This window comes from Apodemus sylvaticus, chromosome 13 (genome assembly GCF_947179515.1).
Source record: "Apodemus sylvaticus chromosome 13, mApoSyl1.1, whole genome shotgun sequence".
In the NCBI taxonomy this organism is placed as follows: Eukaryota; Metazoa; Chordata; class Mammalia; order Rodentia; family Muridae; genus Apodemus; species Apodemus sylvaticus.
Window position 1 is genome coordinate 47,788,081 of NC_067484.1, and position 22,003 is coordinate 47,810,083.

The 22,003-nt window shown below is 42.3% G+C and overlaps 1 protein-coding gene across 4 annotated transcripts in view; it reads right to left on the reverse strand.

Moving 5' to 3' along the window:
- Positions 1-218: 218 nt before the first annotated feature.
- The window catches only part of Tnfaip8 (TNF alpha induced protein 8), a 113,907-nt gene continuing 92,122 nt past the window's right edge, over positions 219-22,003 (reverse strand). For all 4 annotated transcript variants that reach the window (XM_052155979.1, XM_052155977.1, XM_052155978.1 and 1 more), the window contains exon 2: positions 219-1,178. In XM_052155979.1, the coding sequence (XP_052011939.1) occupies positions 613-1,178 (566 nt within the window). In that variant the 3' untranslated portion in view covers positions 219-612. The remainder of the gene's footprint in view (positions 1,179-22,003) is intronic.

Genomic DNA, 22,003 nt, shown 5'->3' on the forward strand with positions numbered 1-22,003 from the left:
ACATTGCTCATGATCTCTAAGGCTGTTCATTTCCACAGTCATGATTTCAGATGCACAGTTTTCTGCTTTCCTGAGCATTAGGTTTGACTGCCTCAGATTTAATTCCTGAAGGTGGATGACAATCTGTAACCAAAAGAAGCAAAATTGTTTCAAAAGGATCAATACAGCAAAGAGAGGTTCTTGGCATTTTAAGAGAGATACACAGACACAGCAAAGGATCAAGGTGAGTCAAGATACACAGCTTTATACATATTAGAAATATCCAACATGTCACCAACACGATTTCCCTAAAACACAAGAAGTGCCAGCGCTTGGGGCCACACTCATCTGTCTTTGTATCCTTCGACATCTGAATGACCAACCGTTCATTTTTCCCATATCCTACCATTCATTAAGACATTTTCAGCCAGAATTTTTGGCAATATGCTTTTTTTTCTTTCTTTCAAATACAACAAGCCATACAGAAATACTACTATTAATGTCCAACAACAACAGGTCGTATGGGGCTAAGCCTTTCTGAAATACATGTGATCTGTCTCTGTCTTCCCTTTATGAGTCATCAGTGCTCTGCGTCACATAAATCGCTGCTGGTCACAATCTTACTTTACAATCTCATATGTTCTCTTCATCCAACATTTTGTTGATGCCATCACAAAGTTTCTGTAAGTGAGGTTTAAACTTTCCAAAGGGATTATACAAGGCAGCCAAAAAATCACAATCTGAAAAATGGTCAAAGACATTATTAACCCGTCCGTGAGACTTGGCGGTCAGGTGGCGCTGAATGATGTCATGCAGGAGCTCCCGACACTCGTTCAGCAGCCTGGACAGCACGTTGCGGTCGAAGGTGTATTCTACCTGGTGGAAACTGACAACCGTCATGGCCAGCTGGTGCACCTTCTTCTTGAACTTCTCCATCAGTGCCAGCTCGTCTTGATTGAACTGATTGTTCCTGTGGAGAACGGCCAGTTTGATGACCGTCTTGATGAGGTTCTTGATAACCCTCTCTGCCTCCTTCTTGTTCTGGGTGTACTCCTTGGTCACCCTGTACAGCTCATCCAGCACCTCACTGCTGGTGTCATCGATCAGGGTGGTGGCGATGGATTTGGATACCATTTTACCCAGGATCTTCTTTTGTGCCTGAACGGCCAGATTTTTGGAATTGAAGACATCTGTAGCCACTATGAACGAGAGGGATGGGGTAGAAAGAACAAAAGATCAGTTAATAGCAAGTAAAACAAACAAACCCCCACGTATTAGGGAGTACTTTCCGCATTCCTTCACTATTTACTGTTTGTTTCCCAATTATTGATATAATGTTGATAGAGAAGTTAAAGTTAATAACTCCCTTGAAAACCTTTGATTTGAAAATATTATGTTTCAGGGGGGTTGGGGAGATGGCTCGGTGGTTAAGAGCATTTGCTGCTCTTACAGAGGATCTTTATTTAGAACCCAGCACCTATGCTGCCAGGCTCACAGTTGTCTGTAACTGACATCCTCTTCTGGGCACCTGCACACACATGTAGCACGTGTTCATGCAGATGCATGCACAGTCATAGAAGTAAAAATAAATCTAAAAATTAAATACTATGTCTCGTGAGGTAGCAAACCTTTATGCCTTTTTATTTAACTTAATTATATGAAAATTTAAAAATTTAAGTCAATTCTATACCTATCTTCTAAGCAATTGCAAACGCAGGCAACTTAAAGAAACTCATTTGAATGAAAGCAGGATAAATAACAAAGCCTCAAATACAGAGTAAGATGGCATATTTACTGTGGTGAGCCCCAAGGAGAGCCCTGTTCTATGAACCAGCTACAGCCCAAGTGCCTGAGCCATTGGTCATCACTTTCCCAGACATCCCACCCACTTCCAATTTCCCTCCCAGATGTCAGCTTTTGGAAGGTTACACTTCAGAGAGACCTCACTGCCGGCTGCTATTCCTGGTCCACTCTTGCTTTTAAGTTTCGAGGAAATAAGCTTAATATGAGTCAACAAAACATGCTACACACAAAACATACTCTGGAAAAGCTGATCCCCAGAGTCGACTTTCAGAATGCTCATAACTTAATTTGGCAGATGTTTAATGTACACAGAAGAGTTGCATGAATTACTGATTAATGACATACGAAATGCTTCTAGCTTAGAGCCCAGCAGTGAGAACGCTCAACAAACCAACATTAGCTTCACTCTCTCATGATTACCCCTTCTGTTGCTGGCTGCAATAGGAGTGCTTGTCTAGGTCTCTCCTTTTTCTTCTTCCCCTGGCTAAGGTCCCAGGACTGCAGTGCTCTGGGCATCCAGAAATTTCTGTTCTCTCTGCACATGCCAGAGAATGTACTTAGAGCAGTTGGCATTTAACCATTTAGTGATGAAGATGAACAGCTTAGGGCACTGACGATATAAAGTGATTTGTTTGGATAAAAGCTAGCACCAGTAGGAAGCAAACTAGAAGAACTACGAAACCCAGGCTAGGAGGACAAATAGGAGCACGTTTCATGCTAGATGTAAAGTGGAGACGATGAGAATCCACATTACATTTAAAATATGAATTCAAAGCAGGTATGTGGTCTCATACAGGTTACTACAGAATGACTCCTAGAGCATAGCGCTCATCCAGGAACATACGATGCTATGCATCTACTGAAAGGATGTCCTGGGGGAACCAGACACAGTGCCCTCCCAACTGTTGATATTAAGTTACAGAAACACGAAGTGAGACTGCCGAAGAAGAACCAAAATGTGTTTTGAGAGAGAAAAGGAAAGTGAAAAGCTGAGGAAAGAGACCAACCTCAGGAGAGTGTTCAAGCTTTTAAACCATTTGTGTTTAATAGTGATACTAACACAAAATTCGTATTCCTGTCTCTTCATCAATTTACAAAACAGTGTTAATTCACACTAATGAAATCCTACACACACACACACACACACACACACACACACACACTACCCCAGCAGTTAATTTTGCCTCATTATGGCCAAGAACTCTCTTTTGTGTTATGACTCCAGATATAGACCTTAACAAATCCAGTTTCTACAGGAAGAAATACACTGTCATTCTCGGATACATAACAAATTACTTAGATACCAGCAACTTATTTTTATTTAAAGATTCTGCTTTTAACCATTTAGAGATTGGCACCTACAAACAGCCCATCTAGAATCTACAGTCATGTTTCCCAGGTAGACATACTTACATACTTTCTGTTGGGAAATACTGAAACATGAGTGAGAGAGAGGGAGAGAGGGGGGGGGGAAGGGGTTGTTCTGGATGAACCTGCATCTTGTGTTTTGAGAGAGAAAAGGAAAGCAACTTTGTAGCTCAGCAAGCTACTTTTCTCATTAAATCTCAACATCCCATTTCATTTCAAATATAGAGAAGCAAGAACTCTGCACCACAGCATTTTAGCTTCCTGCAAACCAGGGAGGAGAAGCCAATCTTCTGCAGACTAAGCGAGATCATCCCTCATTTACTGTAACCGAGTCATAACCCAGATGTGGAAGCTGATCTCTGATGCTCTCCTTTTCTTCCCAGAACTTCCATCTTACTCTTTAGATCAATTCAGTGCATCCCGCTCCGTCTCCACAAGGCAGACGAGCATTCAGTGGGTTTAGTTTTCAGCCTGTTCTGAGCCAAGCAGGGGTTTGTGGCTGACAGCTGCTTGCCAGGGATATGTGGTCTGGGATCATAAAATGTGACTGTTTTCTTTCTTGGACACTAACTGTGGCTAGCCTTGCCTGTTCGGGCTCCTTGTCAGATCTATCAGCTCTCTTAAAGGCCTGGTGCATCTCAGCGCTAATCCCGGACCTAGTTTTTCCCGTTCTGTCTAGTCTCACCCCTGTGTGATATCATCTCCATGGCTTCTGATAGCATCCATGTGCCAACAACTCCCACAGTCCTCAGCCTTGACTTTTTTTCCAGACTCGTTTCGCAAAAAACACTTGAGACACAGTTTTCTTTTGAAACTTTGCAGGCATCTCGGACACACCGGCCCCTAATTGAATCCTTGTTTAACCCATCCTGTAAAATACTCCCTGTCCACTATTTATGGCCTCAGTTAATAGCATCTCTTCTGGCCACCGCTCAAGTCAGAAACCTGGGAACCATCCACCATCTCATCCTCTCCTTTCTCAGCCCATTACCAATTTTTTTCCATTTACCATTTATCCATCTTTAAATCATATGCAATTCCTGCCATCTCTGCAGATGTCATCTAGGTCAGCACCCTACCAGTGTCCTCTCACACTACGGTCAGGGCATTTTGAAGATGTTGCATGAGAAAATGAGGTTTTATTTAAGTTCTTTGCTAATCATCACACTTCCCAGTTCCTAAATCAGCATTTGCCTACGTGTTACCATCTCTCCCTTTGGTCCCTAAGCTCTCCAAATGCAGACCCCACCTGTCTGCTCATTTGTGTCGTGCCCCAGGCTTGGCCAGGCATTGGGTTCTCCCATCTCCTCTCCACGCTTAAGTACTTCTCAAGGAAAATGTTTTGGCCTGAAAAATGCAAATTTAAAACACATATTTGGATGTTTCTGTTTGCTTATTTTAAAACCTAGAGAAATAGACACTTGTTTTAACTCACTAAACATGTGGGATTTTTCCCCCTATGTAAGCATACTTCAGAAAGTGGTTTCTCTTACCATCAGCAAATAAGTTTTCTTTAGAAAGGAAAGATTTATCGTACACAAAGATTTATTGTATACATCAGAAGACAATAATACAGATATTCTGAGTGTAAGCAAGGTTTAATATTTCTGACTTGAAGATTAGTCACACTGGTCCGTTTCTGCTTCTGGCTTGGTCTGTGTTTAAACATGGTAGGGGGAGGGAGAGGGGGAAAGGGGGAAGGGGAGGGGGGGAGAGACACTAAAGCATGCTCCTGGACACAACTGAACAAGGTGCATAGATGTTCTCCAAGGTGACAGTCCTGAGAATATCCATCAGCTGTTTACAATTAAGATGGATTCATCTGCCTTGGGAATAGACATGGACATTGTTGGCAGAAGAAAAGGCCTGACACCATGCCCAGCATGTGTGAGGTCCTATTCCATCCCTAGTCTGAGGAAAGACTGTTCTCCAGAACAGAGTACATCTTACTTTGTGTCTGCTCAGCTCCCTCTTTTTCCAGGACTGAATTGAACAGTTCTCCTCAGCAGTGTTTTCTGCAAAACAAACTAGTATTTAGGGATTCCTGGTTTTACCACCAACAATCATAAAGTTGGAGATAAATATTGATGGTAAAAATATTCTGACCCATGTGTGCAAGAAAAAGTGTTCAGAATAGAGGAAAAGCCTTTTGATACCATCAATGAGCGAAGAACATAGTTTTCTAAAAGTTAACAAAAATGCCTCACATTGCTAATACTACACGATGAAAGACTCAAGTCTTGTCACATATTTATCAGCAAACACATAGTCTCCCCACTCAGAAGGTCTGTGATACTTGCTACTTTTGAATGCTGACTGTATACACACTTATTCCAATTGACTACCCAGTTAAATTCCATCCAGTGGACCCCGGGTGAGGAAGATGGAAGAAAACCATTCAGAGAGTATGTCTAGCCTTTGGGCTGAATTCACAAATGTTCTTTATAAACAAACAGTGAGAAACCTTAGCTATCTTATATTGAAAAATTCCAAGTGTGAATGGACTTGAGGGAGAAGGCAATTTGGAGTATAAGAAATGGGTAAGAACCCTGAGTGATGGTGGCACACGCCTGTAGTCCCAGCACTTGGGAGGCAGAGGCAGGCAGATCTTTACAAGTTCAAGGCCAGCCTAGTCTACAAAGTAAGTTCCAGGACAGCGAGGACTGTTACAGAGAAACCCTGTCTCAAACAAACAAACAAACAAACAAACAAACAAACAAAAACCCTTTAAAAACAAGGAGGAGGAGAAGGAGGAAGGAAGGAAGGAAGGAAGGAAGGAAGGAAGGAAGGAAGGAAGGAAGGAAGGAAGGGAGGGAGGGAGGGAGGGAGGGAGGGAGGGAGGGAGGGAGGGAAAGGAAGGAAGAAAGGAAGGAAGGAAGGAAGGAAGGAAGGAAGGAAGGAAGGAAGGAAGGAAGGAAGGAAGGAAGGAAGGAAGAAAAAAGTAAGCTAGTTGGAATCAAACCCAGCTGTCTTGGGAGGTCAGTGGGCTAAAAGTTACCTCCCTACTCTGGGATCAGGTGGTGTTCAGGAGAGAATGCCTGGTTATGTTCCCTGACCGCGTCCTACACACTGAAAAGCCTGAAGGGGGAAATCAACAGAACAGAGAAGAAATGAAAAAAAAGGGAAAAGAGAGGAGGGAGGGGAGGCAAGGGAAGGGGCGGGGCTAGAGTGGGAAGGCCGTGGCCAGGAGGAGCTGCATATCTCTTTGTGAACTGTAAGGACAGCTGGCCCTGAAAAGGTCAGAAGTAACACCCTAGTCAGAGAGAGAGGACGATCGTGAGGCACCCTTACACAAACTGTGTTTATGTCTTCGGATGGAAGAGGCCATTCCAGAGAGCGCTATCTCAGGAGAATGGATAAGCCCTCCAGCCTTAGCTTGACCCTCAAATACTCTGTGTCATGTACATCTTCTCCCAGTGCCATGTGGCTAAAACCCAGCAGCATATGCCACCACAGGGACAAGGGCAAGACATACACCCCGTATCTCACATGTGATCCAGAAACATAGGTGCTCCTTTAAAAGGCCACATAACGGATGCACAGCAGAGAAAATGGTGACTTTGAAATGCCCCCGTCCATCCCTGGGCACATTCTGAGCAGGAGCTAGGACTTGGTTCCAAGCCCTTACAGACCCCACTCATCTCCCTCACTACTTTACAATTCAAAAAACTGCTTGAAAACTGATATAGTAAAAAAAAATGGCTCTTGCTTATGCAGGGTGGGGAGGGGAGGGAATAGAATTTTCCTAGCGGAGTGTCCGTGAGCCTTGTTTGCATATCTTAGGGTTGTCCTGCTGGTAAAGTGTTAACAGCTTGCCCTGTTCCCACATGAACTCAGGTAAGAAAAATCTTCAAAACATCCAGTTTGTGTTTGAAAGTCATGAACTTACCTGAAAATTACACCTTCCAATAATACATTTTGAAGCTTTTGCTCGGAAAAAATATTTAAAGTAAAAAAAAAAAAAAAAAAGACTGCAGTATGGAGTCCGTGTGCCAGTGGGCCCTGATTGTGACATTTCTTCCCAGCCTCCTGGAAAAGCACAGACTACTTAACAAGCCCAGACATCCTGCAACAAATGAACAACTGAGCTATGGTTCAGCTACTGCACAGGGGTCCTGCTAGAACTGCTTTCTCACCAGTGAGCCGAGATTACTGATTCAACCTCCCAGGGTCATTCTAAAGATTAATAAACAGGGACCACATGGAAGTGGCGCACTGCCTAAGCAGAAAGGCTCCTCTGCAGACCTGTATAGAGAATGTAACACATCGGGCTTCATATATTCTCGAAACTCTAGTGATGAAATATATTTGGTCAAGATCAATCAACTCCTTCCATTAGTACCATGAAACTAAGACACACAAAGCACCAGATGGCTGTGTGAAAACAGAGCCCTCATGTGGCGTACCTAACACCAATTCTTACTTCCTTTTCCACGATCACACTGAAATATAAGTAACGTTTAAATCCTTCGGAAAGAAAATTTTAATTTCTGAAGAATTTCGATCTCTCTTGGCAACAGATTCAGCTGCAGGAACACAGAGAGGTAGTGGAAAGGTCTTTTGTGTGAAGAGATTGGTCCTCAGAGAACAGAAAGAATGCCTACCACACAAGGGCAGGAGGAGACGTGGTTGCAGCATGCACACAAAACTGTGCAACAGGGGCATCTCGTAAGGGAAGTGAACCAAAATGAAAGCCACAGTGAAAGCCACACTGTGGTGTGGCATCTCCACTCCAGGCCCAGCCTTCCGAGAACCAGAGACAAAGGGAACCGGAAGCCATTGCAGCAGAACAAAGCGCCCAAAGTGGAGGGAGCCTGGCTGTAAGTCTGGGTGCAATTTAATTTCTTTAAAATTCAGCTTTCTCGGGCTGGAGATATGGCTCAGTGATTAAGAGCACCGACTGCAGTTCTAAAGGTCCTGAGTTCAAACCCCAGCAAACACATGATGGTTTAAAACCATCCGTAATGAGATCTGGCTCCCTCTTCTGGTGTGTCTGAAGACAGCTACAGTGTACTAAACATATAACAAATAAAACTTTAAATAAAAAAAAAAATTCAGCTTTCTCGTCTGTTGTATGTGCGTGTGAGCAGGGGCACATTTCCAGATGGCGTGGACTGAAGTGAGACCTACTGAGTTACGAACTTTGAAGCAGCCGTCAGCGTGCTAGGCTCTTGAGTGCTAGGCTACAAGTGAAGCCAGACTTCAGCTGCCCTTCTCCGTGTGACTAGGAACTTCACGGGTCTCTTGAAGAGAGGAACCAATACAGCACACTGTGTCCTCCATGGTCATTTCTCTTCTTTTGCTCAATTGGATAGTTTGTGGACAGGATAAGACCTGAAGGCAGCACGAAGAAGGCTTTCCCTGTGTGATCGATCTCTGGCTGTTTTGTTGCATTGACACTGATGAACCTGTGTATCATGAGTTTTGAGGTTAACCGTGTGCTCCTTATTCATAGTTGAAGTTTGTGATGATTTTGAACATGTCAAACCAGAGAGACAGCTCAACGTGTAAAGCACATGGATCTGCATTGGAATGCAGACGTTAAAAAGCCTCGTGTGCCAGCACGCCTCTGTAACCCCAGAATCGGAGAAAGGGAGAGACAAAAAGGTCCTAGGCTTGCTGGCTAGTCAGAATAGAACACTTGGAAAGTTCCAGACCAGCGAGAGATCCTGTCTCAAATGAGGTGGACAGCATCCCTGACAATGACACCTCAGGATGACCTCCAGACAGGTGTCTACATGTGCATGAGTACTTGCACACACACACACATGCACATAGACATGAACATGCAACCAGATATACCAATATGCACACACATATACAAAAGACAATGCCAATTGTTGGCACTCTTAGACCTGTCTCTGCCTTTTCCCATCAATTTTCTCTAGGGATCACTCCGGCCCTTTATTGCCTTATTGCTGGCAGAAACTCCAACGAGACAACCCCATTGGCTCCAGAAATGGAGGAAAAATTGGAGATGTTTAGATGAAGCAGTATGGTTGGATCTCAAAGAATGTCAGTCTCATAAATGTTAGGACAAAAGTTAGAGAAACAAGTATATTTTATGACTGCCCAAAGTCAGGGCAAGATATATATAGCCATAAGAATCTATTACATCATCTTAGGTAATAACCACAGTAGAAATGCCAAAAAATAGACAATAATAATAGTAACCGCTGCTAAACAATATTTTTAATTCTTTGAGAATTTTATACAATGTATTTTATCATATTCACCTTCCAGTCTTTCCCGTGCCCCCCAATTTCATACCCCCCCTCTTTTTAAAAATAATACCTCATTATATTTTGTGCTATCCTTATATTTTTGGGTGTGGAACCATCTTGGTAGGTTGACCTACCAAGGACCACATCATTTGAGAAACTTGATTTTCCTTCCCACAGAGGCCATACCCTCTCCATAGTTCTTCATGCAGGAGTTGGGGCTTGTGAGTCTCTTTTCCCTACCATGCTAGAATGTTAATGAGGCAGCCATCATTTTAACAATTATTACCAGACTGTCCCTGGAACTTGCATTATCTTATTGAAGTTTCACAACAGTCCTAGAAGGAAGGCTATTACTACACATATTTCCAGGTCAGATCTCAAGGCTCAGGAAAAAAAAAAGAGTTGCTTACTTAAACACTATATTTTGATTATATTCCTTTCCCTCCCCCAACTCCTCCCAGATCTTTCTCATCTCCCCATCTACCTACCTTCATGTTTTCTTTCTTTCTAAAGAAAAACAGGAAAAACAAAGATCAAAACAAACAAAAACCCAACAAGACATACATATACCAAAACAAAAGCCCATTCAAAGTCATGGAGTTCCTTTTGCATTGGTCAACTGTTGCTGGGCACAGGGCCTGTCCTGGAGTGTGGTTGGTTCCTTTATCAAACACCCTTCTTTAAGGCTCAGGGGTCTGTGTGGAAGAGGAGGCAGAAAGATCCTAAGAGCCAGAACTGGTGGAGGACTCCAAGGAAACATCGGTTCCCAGACGCAGCAGGACTGCTGCCAATATGAACTCTCAGAGACTGTGGCAGCACGCACAAGGCTCGCACAGGTTCAAACCAGACAAAACCCCAGCCCCAGAGAAGGGGAAATGGACACAAAGTCCCAAGCCTAGAAGCTGTTTGCAATCAACCCTGCTGGGAAAGAGAAATTTAGTTTTCCCTGATGGAGCGTCACTGAAATTAAGTTACTTCCAAAAGGCTGTCAGTGGCTGATTGAGATGAATTTGAATGCTGACGTGTCCCATGCAATCTATTCTCTAAAAGACTCGTGCGACATATGAGTTTTAGAAATCAGGTTTTACACTAAACCACCAACCAACGAGTACACAGGGAGGGACCCATGGCTCCAAGTGCATATATAGCAGAGGGTGGTCTTATCTGGCATCAATGGGAGGGGAGGCCCTTGGTCCTGTGGAGGCTCGATGACCCAGAGGAATGCTAGGGTGGTGAGGCAGGAGTAGGTGGATAGGTGGGGGAGTACCCTCATAGAGGCAGGAGCAGGGGGGATTAGATGAGGGTTTTGTGGTTGGGAAACCAGGAAAGGGGACATTTGAAATGTAAATAGATGTACCTGGCCAGCTTTAAGATATGGAGTCTAGCCTAAAAACAACAACAACAACAAAAAAAAAACAACAACAAAACAATGGACTAAACAGATCAAGTGAAAGTCTCTCAGCTTGGCCTCTCTCGCTGCACAGCTCTGATCTCAAGCCTTCCCCAAGAGGCAACAACTGTTCTGAGATTTTTGGCATCTTTTCAGAGCTATGCATAGATCTGCGCCTGCATAGATAAGCAAATATATGAATGGCTCCTGAGCTATGTGAAGAAGTCTTAAAGGCCCCCCACCTCTCCTCTTTGATTCTGAGATAGGGTTTCACAGTGTAACAGCTCGGGCGGGCCTGATACCCAGGATCCTCCTAAGTGCTGGGATTACAAGTGTGCACCACCACACCTAGACAAAGGCTTGTGGTTCTTAAGAAATATAATTTCTGAGTGATGAAAGGATACATAATGTGTAGGTGTTCGAAATTCTATGCGTAACTGATATAAAATAACTATGTGCTGAGGAACGTGGCTATTCACCTCTGCTGCCTACTCTCCCAAGAGCTGTGGTAAGAGTCCTTTATGAGTGGTGGGAGGAAGCAAGGAGGTCTTCAGTCTTTGATGAGATGTGTAAAAGGAGGACCACGCACTATGACTAAGATTATCACACAATTTATCATCCAAATGCAACACCTTTCAACAGGCGCTACTGATAATCACACCAGGACAGGAGAGCTGTAACTGCCTCAGGTAAATTATTCCTACATGAAGAATAAAGGAGCAAAACTAAGGATTTACTCATATATTTAAAAAACATTTCTTGAGAATACTGTAAGAATATTGACCAGGTTTTCTTCTGAACAAAAGTACTAGATTTTGGGGGTTTTGTTTTTAAGAAGTTAAGAGGAATCATATTGGTGGTGTGGCGATGAGTCTTTCTAGTTAAATAGCTCTTGAAAGAACATATGCCAAGGTTCCCTTTGGAGATGTTCAAATATCCACGAGGTAAAAAATTATTATATAATTAATTTTGCTTAATTATGTTTTGAAAGAACATTTCAAATAGGACCCAAGAACAAATTTGTTCTAACAAATCAAGTGAAATTTGTAAGATAAAATCAATTGAGGTAATTAATTGGCCAACAAAGTGATGGATTCAGAGTAGATCACTGTAAATAGGGATGGGTCAGGTGGGCAGGGAGGCTGTGGGCAAAGCTAGGCAACACAGGGATGCAGGCATAGCCTGGGTAAGAAGCAGCCTTGTTCCCTGAGGGCTCTTGACACTGGACTACATTACCTACTTCCTCTGGGCCTCAGTTTCTTTATCTGCAAATGGAGTTAAATTAAAATAATCCACATGAAGTGCATCTGCTGTCAGGTAATCAAGAGAGTTAGTGTAAGTAATTATCGTCATCATTATGACGCCATTAATGCTAGCTCGCCATTAAGGTGAAGTTCTGGTACAGAATGGCTCAGGCGTAAGTGAGGGGAGAAGAAAGAATATTAACAGATGCAATAAACCATTCAGCAGAACATTGTGTTGCGTGTTTGTAATGTGTCAGATGCTGTGGCATCAAAGGTAAGTGGAAATTTCTCACTTTCCAGGCACTCACATTAGCAAGGGCGAGAGGGATATTGGGAACACAGGAGGGATGATGGGAACACAGGGGGCGTGGTGGGAACACAGGAGAGGATGATGGGAACACGGTGGGCGGTGCCATGGAAGGTCCACAGGAGGAGTGCGCAACGAGCCACAGCAGTGAAGAGAGTGAGCAGTAGTATGTTTGTGGGTGAGATGATGGACGGAGAACAGAGTTGAAGGCTTCTCCACAGGTGCTTAGCCTCAAAAGAAAAGTAGATCGCGCCTTACAGAAACACGTGACCATAGTCCAGAGCTGACACGGACTTCCTACTGGCCAGGGAAGCATTAAAACTCCGTTTGTTGGCATCCCTAAAAATCAGAAGCCAAAGCACGGATTTTTAAGGGAGAGGGTTATAAACAAACAGTAGCTGTGTTCTTGTTGGGGCCTTAAAAATGCTTGCTACTGGGTTTCTCAATTCTCAGCTAGTGTTTGGCAGGGGAAGAAGAGAGGTAACAGGTTTCCAGGACAGAATTCTGCGTCCTGGGCCACTGGTATCAGAAGTGTGTGGAAGTGGCTTGGTAATTGCTGCACTGACTACATCGGAGTCTCCAGGACTCTAGTCTCTGAGACTGAAAGGTTCCGCACTGCTCTGGGGTACCCTCCTAGAACACTGGACTTAAAATTCCAAAGAGACACGTGTTGACCACAGGCTCACATTGAAAACAAGACTCCGTGGCTAGCACCCCCTTTCAAAATTTTATAGAAATAGAGATGTTCTCTTATGCTTGGAATCCACTGAAAATGCTTTCAAGAGAGAGCCTGTTAATACACAGTTTTGATAATGCAGCTTGGAAGAGTAAAAGGCAAGCCTTTTCCAGGCACAGTTCAAAGAGGGCCCAACTCCTACATATAGGATTGGAAATAAATGAAAATAATATCTTCCAATTATGCATAATCGACTATGGTGAGTTTTTTTTTTCAAATTAAGCAAATCTTTCCTTATTTACTATGTTAAATTGGGAAACTCGTTTTTCTTAGAGATGTTTCAGTTGAACTTGATTTTACTTTTATGTCTTTAATTATGTAGAGCCTTTCCATTGCTGATTCAATTCAGTCTTCTTCTGGAATGTGGAGAAGAACCCTCTGAGTAGCTCTGTGATTTCTACACTTTTCTAAGTCAAGCCCCATCACTTGCCAGAGGTCCTGAAACCTGAAAAATATTTATATTCATATAGCATTTAGAAAATTAATAGCAAATTCTAAATCCAGCATACTGAAGTGAAGTTTGGTGCTAAGCCAGCATATAGACTGGAACCAATGGTCCCCATACACTTTCTGGTAGAACCAGGTTGCTTGTGGCAACATAATAAAGACAACCTAACGAACAATGTAATTACAGTGACCACTCTACAGTTAATGAAATGCATCAGAACATGTTCATACACGTTTCTGATTTGGACCTATAATGTATCACCCACCCCCAAGAGAGGCAGGGGAGCAAACTGTGGTTCGGAAGCCCAGGGTGCACAATCAGAGACAGAGCTGAGGGACATCCTGTCTTATTATAGTGTGAGCTCCTCTGTAAGAAAAGCAAAATTAAGATCATGCTTCTTGTTCATATAATTTCCATCAGATACTACAACCTGCTGATTTAGCCACACCCCACTTCTTGGAGTCTGTCTGCCCTTTCCACACCAAAAAATAAGAAGCAGTCAGGCAATAGAAAACTAAAGAAAAATCATGTCTGCCTACCCTTAATCTGGCCTTCTGCTCCTGCCCACAAAGGGCTTTTCACCTTACAAGCCTTAGTTGAAATACCACTTCCTCCAAGAAAGCTTCGCAGATCCAATGGCCAGACTAAATCGTTCCATCCAACCTGCTTTCTGCTTGATAAGGAAGTTAAATTTCTCTCTTACCCTAACTGCTTATAAAAGTAAGGTATCAAATCTCTCATCTCTGTATTCTTCAAAGTGATTAATATAAGCCCTCAAGCTAGTATGAAAAGAACCAAGTTCCAACTATCTCACCTATCTCTGTGGACCCCACTGGTTTCTTTTTAACAACTCCCAAAGACATGACAGAAAATCAATCCAGTCCCTTGTATCTAGAAATTAACAAAGAAAACGATTTGTGCTCCTTGGCTAAGAACATAACTCGATAAACGGGATATAGATTCATTCTTTCTTTGTGGTACTGGTGATCAAACACAGGGCCTCACATGTGGTAGGCAATGCTTTTTGTTTTAAAGGAGTAAAATCTATACAACATTGATGCATTTTCTGTTTTTATTTTTAAGCCATTGCTTTTCTCTCCATCCTTGACCAAACCATACTGAATAGGAGCAACTCTGTTGGTAGAGTGACCATATTTAGTTAATCCAGTCTTTGTGGCAAATGACCTGGAATCTCCCAAACAAATATCTCAAGCCCACCTGTTGGAGTACTTCCAAGGAGACATCTGAGTTCTTTGAAAAGGAGTTCTTCCCCTGCTGTCTAACTTTTCTCTCAAGTTCTGTGCCCCCTGGCAGATCCCTCTAGTTTGGAGGGCTCACACCTTGGAGCCTGGACTCTCCATATTTTGGGTCTGCATAGAGCAGTGTTGCTTTTCGAGACAGGGTTTCTCTGTATAGCGCTGGCTGTCCTGGAACTCACTCTGTAGACCAGGCTCACCTCGAACCAAGAAATCCACCTGGCTCTGCCTCCCAAGTGCTGGGATTAAAGGCATGCACCACCACTGCTGGGCCTAAATATCAAAATCTTAGTTTCTGATTTTCTTTAAACAATCCTAAGATCGGTGCATAAGATGCTGACATTGCAACACGACAATGGCTCTCTTGAGCTAAGCTGTGACCCCACTTTTTTGAAGGAGGTTCCCTGGCCTTCTGCGTGATAACCTCAACCTGTACCATATAGATGTAACTAGATTTTAGGGCAACTGAATAGTCAGGAATTAAAAATCCTGCCCAGCAGCTCTGATCTCTGATCTGGTCCCAAGTGATTTTGGGGGAGCTGTAAAGTTGACATAGATATGAAGGCCTGTAAAAAGATATGAATGTCTCATGTTCCAGAGAATAGAATCACTGGCCAGGGTACAGACCTCACATTCAAATCTCACCAGGAATCTCCTAGCAAAGGATTCACCCTAGAAAGATGTTTACCTTGAAGCATGCTAATGATAGAATAACTAATTCTTTGAACTATGGTCCTAACTCAGGTTTACTAAGCCAACTACTACTAAACAGGCTCTACTCCTTACTGTAGCTTCTTATTCCAAGACAGGACAGAAAGAAGAGCTTTCATCTTTGTGAGTTTGAATGAGTGTTTAAAAAAAACAAACAAAAAGAGAAGAGATTTGTAAAAATATTAAATATGAGACTTTTCTATCAAATACCATAAAACTTATATTTAGGACAAAGGATTACTCTTTATTAATTTTCCCCACCTAGTAAGACTTTTTTTGCAAATGTCTAAAACCCAGTAAAACCTTTGTGTAAACAATGGATCAGAGCAGTGACCCTTTTTACCCTGGGGCAGTGACCTGTTACCCTTCTTCCTTCATTTCCTGTGCACTAATTCTTTTCAAACTAGCCAGTTGAACTAGATTGTCAGGTTGGACCCTAGTCAATGGGGAAAAGACACAACCACCACCACAGAATAAAAACCAAATACACTCCCTGTCTCAGTGTGCACCCTCATCTGAGTGCACCCTCTTGATCAAGAGTAATGTTTGTTTTGTTCAGAGGAAAAGAAAAGAAAAGAAAAGAAAAGAAAAGAAAAGAAAAAGAAAAGAAAAGAAAAAGAAAAGAAAACAAAAGAAAAGAAAAGAAAAGAAAAGAAAAGAAAAAGAAAAGAAAAGAAAAGAAAAGAAAAAAGCATCTTGTCTGGAAATGTGCTTATACATCAGTGTGGTGGTTTGAATAAGAATGCCCCCAAAGGCTCATATATTTGAATGCTTACTTACCAGGGAATGATACTATTTGAAAAAAATTAGAAGAATTAAGAGGAGTAGGTGTGGCCTTGATGGAGGAAGTGTATCACTGGGGGGGAGGGATTTGAGGCTTCAAAAGCCCAGGCATAGGCTCTCTCTCTTTCCTCAGATCAGGATGTAGAGCTCAGCTATTGCTTCAGTGACTGCCCATGTGCTACCATGGTCCCTGCCATGATGACCATGGACTGAATCTCTGAAGCTGTAAGGCAGCCCCAATTAAATGATGTCTCTCATCAGAGTTGCCTTGGTCACAGTGTCACAGTGAAGAGTCACAGCAACAGAACAGTGACTAAGACAATTAGAAACCAGAGTTTTTCCAATCTGGTAAACCTAGAAAATGAAGACAAATTAGGTACAATTTGTGAGTTCCTAGGGAGGCCTTGCGAGGAGATGGGATGGGAAAAGTGATTGATAATGGCTGGTTTTCACAGAACTTATTATTTAGTCACTGTGGTACTTGGTATAAAGATGGCTGCCAGAGGGTCACAATTTGAATTTGGTCCCCAGTTGGTGTGACTGTTAGGGAAAGATTAAGAGTTGCGGCCTTGCTGGAGGAGATGTGTCACTGGGGGGGGGGGGGGGGGGGGCTTCGTGGTTTCCAAAGCTCACGCCAGTCTCATTGTGCTCTTTCTGTCAGTGCTTCTATATGGGCTATGAGATCTTAGCTGCTGCTCCAGAGCCATGTCTGCCTGCCTGCAGCCACGGTCCCCACTATGATGGTCATGGACTACCTACCCTCTGGAACTGTAAGACAGAATAACCTCTTTTGTAAGTTGCCCCGTCATGGTGTCTCTTGACAGCATAAGAAAAGTAATGAAGACAGTCACACACTTCAGCTATCTTTAGAGTCAAATCTCATCTCTATACAATGTGTTAACTAGGTCATAGAGAGAGGGTACATTTGCCAAGTTTATAAAGATCCTAGGAGGAAGTCGAACTGGGTGTTACCATATCAATGAGTAACCCTAAACAGTAAATGAATTTATCTATCGGTGGGAGGAAAGACTTCATTCACTTGCTCATTGTTTTATTTTTTATTTTTTTGATTTTCTTAAAATTGTGTGTCTATCATGTGCCAGGCAGAACACCTGCTCACATGAGGTTCCGATTCTAAAGGAAGATCCAGGCAGAAACAGCGCACGAGTGCCAAGTGATGGCAGGGGCCATATAAAACAAAAGGGTGTAAATTAGATAGTATGTTTTTCATGCAGGGTAGGCAGGGGAAGCCTTTCTGAGAAGGTGACATTTGAGAAAAGTCATGAGGAAGGCACGAGGTGTAACCCCCAAGTAACTCTCACAGAATCGTTCTTGACCATGCTGTCTACCTCTTACATTTGTAGGCATTTGTGTATTTATCTCCTTCCATTTTGACCTAGACTAAAATCCTTGTGATTGGTTGTACTTTATTCCTTGCTATAATAAATGTTAGGATAACCTCTAGCATGTATCTTCTGGATTTGTAGGGAGGAGGCAGGACAGGGGAGGAACAGGACGTGGATACTGTCTCTAGGAAACACAACCAAGTAAGTGGCTTCACATGATGTATTTTTCTATCGATTACATAGCTACTTCAACTACTCTTATACAGGCGATGTGGGTTTCAATGTCATCTTTTGTGAAAAAAATGTTATAGTTATTTAATAACTAAAGATAGGCATCAAAAACAAAACATCTATTGATAGTGCATTGACTTGATAGGGATTACTGAATATCGACACGCTGAAGAGATGATATTAATTCTGTTAATTTTAGGGTGCTTGTGTTGTTTAACTATTAAAAGACATATTCTTTACAATTATTCCCCCCAAAAATCAAAACCTAGTGTCTGGGTAAAATGTCTTAGCTGTTACAGTGCTTGCCATTCAAGCCTGAGGAACTGAGTTCTATTCCCAGAACTCACATTAAAAAAAAGTTGTAGTTTGAACTTCATAATGTTCATGCCTAGAACAAGAGGATCCCTGGATGTACTGGACAGCCAGCCTTACCTTCTCAGAGGGCTTTAAGACTATGCATTTCCTCAAAAATGCAATGGAAATGGGTCCTGATTAACCTTCCACCCACAGGTACACACAGATATCCACACACATTTTCCTCATACATATATACACATATATATGCCCCCCCCACGTGCACATCACACAAAGCAAGAATTCTAAGAAAGCACAAACATACCTTAATTTGTTGAGAAAGAACAAATTAGGAAATGTCTTAATTTTTCCCCCATTTTGAAACTGGCTGGCTTAAAATTATGTTTAGAATTTAAAATAATAACCGCCCCCCATCAAACCAGAAAGACAAATAGTTTAGTTAAAATAACCGTAATGCGAGGATGCTGACGACACAAGGCTGGTATTTACACTCATTCTTTTCAGTTAAGGAAAGTAGCTAAAAGAGACCATTACAGTCCTTTCTTAAAAGAACTGGAAGGTGTCCCCTGAATAGATCAACCTGCCTGTCTTGGAGCGGAATTACTTCTCTAATGATGGATATCAGGGTAAAATAAACTTTGGCAAATAACACAACAAAAACTAGTCATTTTTATGACCTACTGCCAAATATCAACAAAATAAAATGTCTTCTCCCAGACACTCTGTCAGGCCCCCACTCCCCGTGGCTTTCATCACGCTCCCGCCCACACTGCTCCTGTGATAGCTGCCCTCCCGCCTCTTTCATCAGCTCCAGCTCTAGAGATGGAAGAGAGAGAGAGAGAGAAGGAAGGCTCAGAGGTCAACCCAGGGTCACAACACAAGTCCTGTTAACTTGTGATGGCTCTCTCCTTTGGGAAAGGTTTTTGCCAGGACACTACCAAAAGCAGTGGGTAGCAAATCCCACTTAAAACTTAGGAATTTTGCCACTTATAAAGTCAGGAGCTGCTGATGTTCAGTTGATAAAACTCACATACTATAAAATCTACAGTCACCATTAAAAATGTTTTTTATTATATCCACATTTTGAACAACCATCCCTAGTATTTAATTCCAGCATGTTCCCATACCCACCAAAATGGGCTCTCACAACATTTTAATTTTTTGTTTTTGCAATTAGTTAAAAAAAAATTATAAAAATTTGGAGTCTTCTTCCTCTTCTTCTAATTCAAAACAACAACAAAACCCTAGCCCTTCTGACAGCAGTGTGTGTGTGTGTGTGTGTGTGTTTGTGTTCGGGGTGGTTATGGGTAACTCCCTAGCCCCTGTGGGTGTATGAGTTCTCATCTCTGACTGGAACAGCCAGGGTCTCACACCGCTCTGAGTCACTTTACAAGAGCCCAGGATAAAGGTCTTGGTGACCCCTGAGCTCCTAGCATTTTGTTCCCAGGTTGTCCATCACACTGAGCAAAGAGAACACAGCTAGATTCTCCTCTCCAGTTCCCAGGCTTCTGTCAATGCCTCTACTCCCCTCTTCCCTCAGAATGCCTCCATTTCTCAAGTATCCACCTAACGCCATCCTATATCCATTTGGCCACATCCTTAGCCTGATCCTTTGAATACCATTGTCATGCGTTGTTTTCTATCTATTATCTATTTTATATTCTTATATAATTAACATACTTTTATTAGAAAATAAACTTACTTAGAAAGGACACCACATATTCCATGTGAATGGAAACTGACATTATTCCCTTTAATACATGAAGGTCATCAAAATCAATCACTATTTATAACATTAAAAATTAATTCAATGGAAAAAAAGTCACTCAACCAATACTATCAGCTGCTACCAGGTGTTGCTGTTTGCCAAAGGCCATGAGTCCGGATGCAGCTTTGAGTTAACAATAGAGAGTCCCGTGACTAAGGAGGCAGAGGTCACATGGCCCAAATACAAGCATTCTCTGGAATGATACAGAAGATTTCAAAAACACTAAGAACTACCTGGCCTCATGAAGAGGCTGAAGATGACTGAACACTATGTCTGGGATCTCCTGTGATCATTTGCTGTAGGACTAACAGTCCAAGTACCACGTTTTGGGAAACAGCCACACACTCCATTCCAAGTTTTGCTGCAATATCATCTATCTACATCAGTAGTTCTGCCTCAGATATTGTAGCCACAGACATTTTTTCGTGAACCTCACTCCCGGAGAGCATCCTCCTTATGTGCTTGATTTGTGCGTATGTCTGGTAATTCCTTGAGACTGAGGGGCAACAACAGGTCTTTCATACGTATTCATTTTTTTTTCTCGGGGGAAGCTACTAATATTATCTAGTCCCTTATTCCGGTCAGATTCTGGTCCTCCCCGTGCTTCAATGCTTGAGAAAGTTCATCCAGATACTTTGAGAACACGAGTTTTGCCATCAAAAATTGTATCTCGATTTTTTTTTAAGGCTATGTTAGTTAATACCATTGTTTGTTTATGGAAGCGTTTGTAATTGGCCCTGGTAATATTCGTGAGCATGAAGGACAGACACCTTGAACCACCCCTTTGACATCCTGCCTTGACGCCTTTGGGGAGAACTGTAAACATTCTAAACCAGCTTCCAAATGAACTAAACTATGTCCCAGCTGTACAATAGAGTAAAAAGGCTCAGGGATACATATGTGCATCTCTTCCCTTTTCTTACCCTGGGTATCACCCATTACTGAAGACAGCTATCAGTGAAGGTAATTCCCTGTTCTAAAAGCTACCCTATTCAGAGTAAGTTCCATTTAAAAGGGAAATAAAAGTAGCCAGAAGGTAAGGAAGCAGAGATGAAGAAGTGAGGTTTCTCAGATGGGCGTGGATGCCTCTTCTTGGGTGGTTCAAGGTGCCCAGCCAATCTGTGAAGACTTGTTCATATTACCAGGACCAAAGCAGGAGAAACAAACACTTCCATAAATAAACAATACTATTAGCCAACGTAACTTAAAAAAAATATTGAGATTCAATATTTGATGGCAAAACATGTTTTCAAAGTATCTGGATTAACTTTCTAAAAGATTGAAGCACAGGCGAAATCTGGGAAGGCCAACTGTAAAGGCTGGGAATACAATTTTACTGAGTCAAATGATTAACAAGGCTTATGGCCTCAATTAGCCTGGACCGCCAAGATCTCTCAAACACTGGACCATCAAACGGGCAGCATATGCCAGCTGATATGGGACCCCCCCAACACACATGCAGTAGAGGACTGTCTGATTTGTGTTTATTAAGAGATGATGCACCTGGCCCTCAGGCCCAGGGAGTTTGGAAATCAGGTGGGGTAGGGGGTGGGACATCCATGTGGAGACAGGGAGGTGGGGAGAAGGTATGGGATGTGGAAAAGTCAGAGGGTGGACTGGGGAGGATTGTGGGGTGGGGTGAGTGGGAAGATAAAATATGGAGTGTAAATAAATAAATTTAAAATATATATATATATATCAAAAAATCAAAATTAAAATAATTATCTGGTTTCTCAACCCAGGAACTTATCTAGATAAATTTATTAACCACTTTGTCAAATAAATCAGTTCTTTTGAATGTATGATTTCAAAGTCAGTTTCTAAAACTGAGTATTAAATCTATCCTTGCTAACTAGTTTTCCCTTGAATTTAAGGGGATTGTCCTTTGTTTTTTAATCTATACTATCTATTTCTCTGCTTTGGATAAAAAATGCTTAAGGGAGTTAAGTAAGGATCTACCAGAAGGGGAGGCCTTTCTTGCCTCTGTCTTCCTCATCCATCTTTATTGCCTTTTGTTGGTCTCGGAATGAAGGAAACAGATGCTGGAGCATGAGACCGTGGTCCCGTGCAGTATTTATAACCTGTCAGCTGTAG